The 6,193-nt window shown below is 53.1% G+C and overlaps 1 protein-coding gene across 10 annotated transcripts in view; it reads left to right on the plus strand.

The window, feature by feature from the left end:
• Positions 1-6,193, plus strand: part of SCLY (selenocysteine lyase) — a 32,176-nt gene that overhangs the window by 16,323 nt on the left and 9,660 nt on the right. For all 10 annotated transcript variants that reach the window (XM_028483065.1, XM_028483025.1, XM_028483028.1 and 7 more), the window contains 3 exons: positions 2,868-2,995; positions 3,176-3,340; positions 4,300-4,406. In XM_028483065.1, coding sequence (XP_028338866.1) covers positions 2,868-2,995; positions 3,176-3,340; positions 4,300-4,406 — 400 coding nt within the window. The remainder of the gene's footprint in view (positions 1-2,867; positions 2,996-3,175; positions 3,341-4,299; positions 4,407-6,193) is intronic.

Below are 6,193 nucleotides of genomic sequence, written 5' to 3' on the forward strand. Positions count from 1 at the left end.
GGCGCAGCGGCCACGGCTCACAGGCCCGGCCGCTCCGCGGCATGTGGGATCCTCCCGGACCGGGGCACGAACCCGCGTCCCCTGCATCGGCAGGCGGACTCTCAACCACTGCGCCACCAGGGAAGCCCCCTCACTGTTTGATTTTAATGATTGAATCGTGGCTTGCACTCCCTCTGGTAGAAAGAAAAAGGATCCAATAGACATCAACTTCTGGTGGTGAAAACAAGACTAAGTGCACCCCTGCTGGGAGCCTGTTGTCTCAGCAGAGAGGAGGTGAGGGCCTCCCGGAGCGAGGGGAGCAGAGGTGGGTTGGGGGGTGCTGGGGCCCCACCGGGAGGTGCACCTGGCCAGGCAGTCTGAGGGGCGCAGGTGGAGCCTGCCCAGCAGTGGCAGTGGCCCTGGTTACTTCTGGTCCTTTCACATTTCCTGTGATGTGACATCTCAAGACACAGGGTATAGCTACTAGCTTTTGAAAACGTAAGAGACATTTTTCCCAAGGCAGCCAGGGTTGACCTCTCCTTGGAATAAGGCTGGTTTTCTCCGAAGCATTTGCCTTCTTACCTCATCTGCCTGGAAACCTGAAGGGGAGGCAGGGGAGAGTGTTCTTATCTTAAAGATAAAGGAGTGTGCCAGAACTGCTCGGTTTGACTGTGAGCCTTGTTACCACTTTTCCCCTTTGACCACTGGAAAGGTTTTTCTCTTTATGCACCACTCTAACTAAAAAAAAGTCAGGTCCAACTTTCTTGTTTAAGCTGTGCTTCCTTTTAATCGCTGGTGCCTTTTTTTCTGTGTCTCAGGTACAGGGAAGGGCAACTTAATACATTGTTATTAGTCGCTGTTACATTTTACCTCTTGTTTAAAATTGTACACGTTTTTACAAAGAATAGATGTACACCTAAAGACGACAGAAAGGCTCCAAGTACCGCTCTAAAGTAAAGGCTCTTCCCCGCCAGCCCCGCCCTGCTGCTCAGAGGCAGCCGCCCCTCAAGTTGCCTTCCGTTTTCCTCGTGGTTGTGGCGTGATCACTTTAATTACGTCCACTTTCACACTTAATAACTTACACACATAATCTCCATTTCTTAGTTTATTATCTCAAGCATCTATTTGTTGACTCCCTGGTATAAAATGGGGACCTGACCTCAACTGTCTCACACCCCTCCACCTCCACACCGTCCAATTGTTGCTCTTGTTGTTTTTTAACATATATGTCAGCTTTATGGAGATGGAACTCAACGTATGAGATTCTTCACCCGTTTGAAGTGTACGATTCAGTAGTTTTTAGTGAATTCACAGTTGTGCAACCATCACCACAGTCAATTATAGAGCATTTCCTGACCCTCAAAAGAACCTCGCATCTGTTAACTGTAACTGTTTCCCTCAACCCTGGGCAACCAGGAATACATTCTGTCTCTGGAGATTTCCCCATTCTGGACTTTGATATGAATGGAGTCACATGATATGTGGTCTTTCTTCATTGGCTTCTTTCACTTGGCATCATGTTTTCAGGGTTCATCCACGTTGTAGCCTGTGTCAGTATTCCATTCCTTTTTATGGGTGAATAATACTCACATTTTACCCATTCGTCAGTTGATGAACATTTGATGGACATTTGACACTGTGAATAATGCCATTGTGAGCATTTGTGTTGAAGTTTTAGTGTGGGCGAATGTTTCTCTTTCTCTTGAGTATATACCCGGGAGTGGAAATGCTGTGTCGTGTGGTAAGTCTGTTTCACCTTTTGAAGTATCTCGGTGTTTAACCTTCCGCAGTAGCTGCACCATTTTACATTCCCACCAGCAGTGAGTGCCTGGGGGCTCCAGTTTCTCCACGTCCTCGCCAACATGTGTCAGCGTCTGTGCTTTCTGTAACAGCCGTCCTAGCGGGTGTGAAGTGGGAGCTCATGGGGGTTTTGATCTGCGTCTCCCTGAGGGCTGACGATGTTGAGCAGGTGCTCATATACTTAATAAAAAGATAGAAGTCCTGGGCGGAGTTGCCTTTCCTTTGCTCCCCTTTGAGTCCCGTAGTGGATGCACCAGCTCTGCCCTTCTCTTGCTGCCCGGCACCGCCCTCCCACCCCGGAGCCCGCCTGCTGTCGAGGCCAGCGCTGCTGCCACCCACTTGCTGGGTATGAGGCGGGGGTCCTTGTCCGTCGGAGCCTGGTCCTCTGCCTGCCTCGGCAGTCGGCCCCCACCCTGCTCTCCACAAGTGCACCCTGAACGTGGATGGCCTCTGGATCCTTTCCTACTTTCTGTGGAGTTGGTTTTCGCCTCTCAGAGTCCTGGGTGGGTTTTCCCCGATGCTGTTAGTCTGATGACATCATCTCTCTGTATTCTGGGCATTGCTCAAAATTCCTTGTCCACAGGTGGTCGCGCTTATTGAGAAATATAGCCGTTCTCTCGTTTCAGTGGGACCTTGAGGGGAAAGTGGGTGTGTCTGTCTAAACCATTTTGAACCCCAAACCTCGATTTGGTCACCTCTCGTTATTTTCCATCTGCAGTAGTAGGATTCTAGGTGCCTGGAGCAGCGCCTGGCACACGGCGGGTGCTTAACAAAGGCCGGGTCAGTGCCGAGTGAGGCAAGGTCAAGTACTTAGCGCCTCAAGATGCTCCCATGAACTGAGGGTGTCTCAGCTGCTTGCGGGTCCCTTAGAGGCGGAACAGGGTGTCCCCAGACAGCCCCCCAGCTGAAGCTCATTGACGAAGCCTTCAAGCCAGTTGTCTGTGGGCGGGGCGATAAAGGGGGCTCATATTCCTTCTTCGTAGTTTTCTGAACCTTTATGATAAATTGCTTTTGTCACTGTGTCTAAGTAAACGTTCCAGAAAGGCCACTTTGTGGGTTTGACCTCATACTTGTGTCTTATTCCTCAGAGGTCACCTTTGTCCCCGTGTCCAAGGTGAATGGGCAGGCGGAGGCTGAGGACATCCTGGCGGCCGTCCGCCCGGCCACGTGCCTCGTGACCATCATGCTGGCCAATAACGAGACAGGCGTCGTCATGGTGAGTCGCCGTCCCTCTCAGGAAGATGCAGTGGGGACTCCGGCTTCCCAGCCCCGCCTCCTCTTTCCCCTGTTCTTCAGTCCGGGAACTTTCTGGTGCATCCTCATTAACAACTCCTCATCCCTTTCATTCCGTCTTCATCAAATCGACACACTCAGCCGTGTGTTTCTCCCTCTCCAGCCGGTGCCTGAGATCAGCCGGCGAGTCCGAGCCCTGAACCAGCAGCGGGCGGCGGGCGGGCTGCCGGGGGTGCTCGTGCACACGGACGCCGCCCAGGCCTTGGGGAAGCGGCGCGTGGACGTGCGGGACCTGGGCGTGGACTTCCTGACCGTCGTGGGCCACAAGGTGCGTCCATCCGCCTTCCTGCCCTCCTGCCGGGGAGACGCCTCGACGCCCGCGAGGCTCACCTGCGAGCAGAGCCCGCGGCCCCGCTCATCCTCCGTCACCGGCGCGCCCGGCGCACATGCCCAGCGAGGCCCTGGGTCATGGTGATGGGCAGACCGCGGCCCCGCCCTCGGCAGCTCAGAGGAGAGCCCGGCAGAAATAGGATGCCTGCCGAGGGCTGAGTGCCCGCCGGGAATACGGCGCAGGAGGGGAGGCCGGGCGAGGCCGTCGGGGGAGGGGGAGGGGGAGAGGCGGGGTCAGGGGGAGGATGGGGGGAGTGGAGGTCACAGGTGGGTTTAGCCCGGGAGCGGGTGGTCTCTGCAGCCCGGAGAGTGCGTGCAGACCCCTCCTCAGCCCACTCACCCCCGACCCAGGGACGGAGATGCAGGGTTCAAGAATGATGGCCTCTCTAACTTGACTTAAAGTGTGGCTCTGAGTGTGAGGGCGTGCTGGGGAAACAGCTAACAGTGAAGACCTTCTGAAGCTTTTGCTCATCTCTCCAGCAGCTGACTAGAAGCTGGAGTTTTGTTAGTGGTTTTCCCCCCAGCTGGTTCCCGAGGGAGCGAGGTGCTGGCCTGACACGGCGGCCCTTAAGATTTCCAGCTGATGTGGACTGGCGAGCGCGGAGCCATCCGCGGGGCAGCCCTTGGCCATCCCTCTCCAGCCCCTCTCCTCCACAGGGTCTCCCAAGCGCCGTGCAGGTGCTCTGCTGCCCCGAGCTGGGGACCAGAGTCCAGCACCTGCCCCCACCCGAAGGCTTCTGTGACCCCCGTGTGTCTGCGGTGGGGAAGGGTGGCCGCCTGCGGGACCGGAGGAGGTGCGCCCGGACGTCGCAGAGTGTGTCTGTGGGCCTCTCAATACGTATATGGGGAAGGTCCCCAGAAGGTTCTTGTTGAATAAATGACTGACTTTTCTTTCAGTTCTATGGCCCCAGGGTTGGAGCACTGTATGTCCGAGGGCTCGGTGAACTCACCCCTCTGTACCCTATGCTGTTTGGAGGTGGACAAGAACGGAATTTCAGGCCAGGGTAAGGTAGAAGTTTAACGAGGTGTCTGGCCCGCTGCCCGTGTTGTCTGTATGTAGGGGAGTGGCTCTCCCGTCTCTCGGAAGCACGGTGATAGCACAGCGCTCTCATCTCCACTGAGTCAGCTGTGGCTCCACTGGCCGGCTCTACACTTAGGACTCACAGATCTGCAGTCTCGTTGGGGATGGTTCAAAGCAGATGAAGGAAGTCTCTTTCAGCTGCTTCAAAGCATCCAGTTCCTTTTGTTATTTTGGCCCAGCCCACCAAAGAGGTGCCACCGGAGCCCCCCGGCTGAGATGTGCTGCCCTTCTCTTGACTGTGGGGTGAGCAGGGCCACGTAGAAGCACCTGGTTTCCTCTCTGAGAGCTCCTGTGTCCCCGTGACCTGCAGGGGTGTTTTAACCAGGGAATGAGGTGGCACCAGCACCACACGTGTTGTCAGAAACTTGGTAACAAGAGGAAGAAACAGACAACATGTGGTGAGTTCCCTAGGGTTTCCCTTGCTTCCTTTATTCCAGAATTGGAGCAGAAGAAGCCAGCAACTCAGAACCACCAGTAAGGGCTGATGAAAAATGCCCAAGAAAGCCCTCTCTCTCCAGCCAGTGGAGCAGGGAAAGGAGAGCCTAGCAATACAGAGAACTTTTAGACAATACCTGCTTTTCTCCAGCCAGTCACCATGGTAAACTGCTGCCACCCCCACCTGTGCCACAAAGGAGAGTAGGGAGCCCAGACTTCACCCACACAGGCTGTGACAAGAGCCCCACGCCCCTCCTGTGTCAGACAGGGCCTAGTGAAGAGCCAGGACTTTTGCCCCACCACAGTCATGCACCCCACCAAGGTGCCAGCGGAGACCACGTGGGCACCCTGGGCTTCCACCCATACCCATCACTAGCAAGGTGCGTTCTCCTCTTGGATGTTGACACAGGCCGAGGAGGGAACCTGGACGTCTTCCCCCGCTTGGCAGTAGTCAGTTGGCACACTCCTCCTGCCAGAGGAAGGTCAAAAGAAGACAGCTAATACAGAAGGGTTAAGAAACACCCAGACTCATAACGACACAGGGCTGTCCAGGTTTCAGCTGAAAATCGCTCATCATACTGAGAACCAGAAAGATCTTAAATCAAAGAAAAAAGACGATCAATAGATGCCAACACTGAGATGACAAAGATGTTAGAATTATCTGATAAGAGATTTTAAGGCAAAAACAATAAAAATGCTTTAATGAGCAATTATGAACACACTCGAAGCAGAAGAAATAGAAAGTGCCAGCAAAGAAAAAGAAGATGTAGAGAAGAACTAAACAGAAATTTTAGAACTAAAAACTACAACAGCCAAAGTAAAAAGCTCAGTGGACAGGCTCATCAGCAGAATAGGGGCAACAGAGGAAAGAGTGAACTGAAAGAACAATAGAAGTAACCAATATAAAAAACAGTAAGTAGACTGGAAGAAGATTGAACAGAGCCTCTGGGGACCTGTGGGACTATAGCAAAAGATCTAACATTCATTTCCTTGAGGTTCGGGTGGGATGAAAAAGAACTTGAAGAAATAATGGCTGAAAACTTCCCAAATTTGGCAAGAGACATAAACCCACAGATTCAAGAAGCTGAACAAAACCCAAACAGGATAAACCAAAAGAAATCTACCCTAAGACATAAAAAGTAAACTTCTGTAAATGAAAGATAAAGAAAAATCTTGAAAGCAGCCAGAGGAAAGAATAAATAACACCTTATCTATAGGAAAAAAATAATTTGGGGCTTCCCTGGTGGCGCAGTGGTTGAGAGTCTGCCTGCCGAT

Source organism: Physeter macrocephalus, chromosome 2, assembly GCF_002837175.3.
Source record: "Physeter macrocephalus isolate SW-GA chromosome 2, ASM283717v5, whole genome shotgun sequence".
NCBI classification, from domain to species: domain Eukaryota; kingdom Metazoa; phylum Chordata; class Mammalia; order Artiodactyla; family Physeteridae; genus Physeter; species Physeter macrocephalus.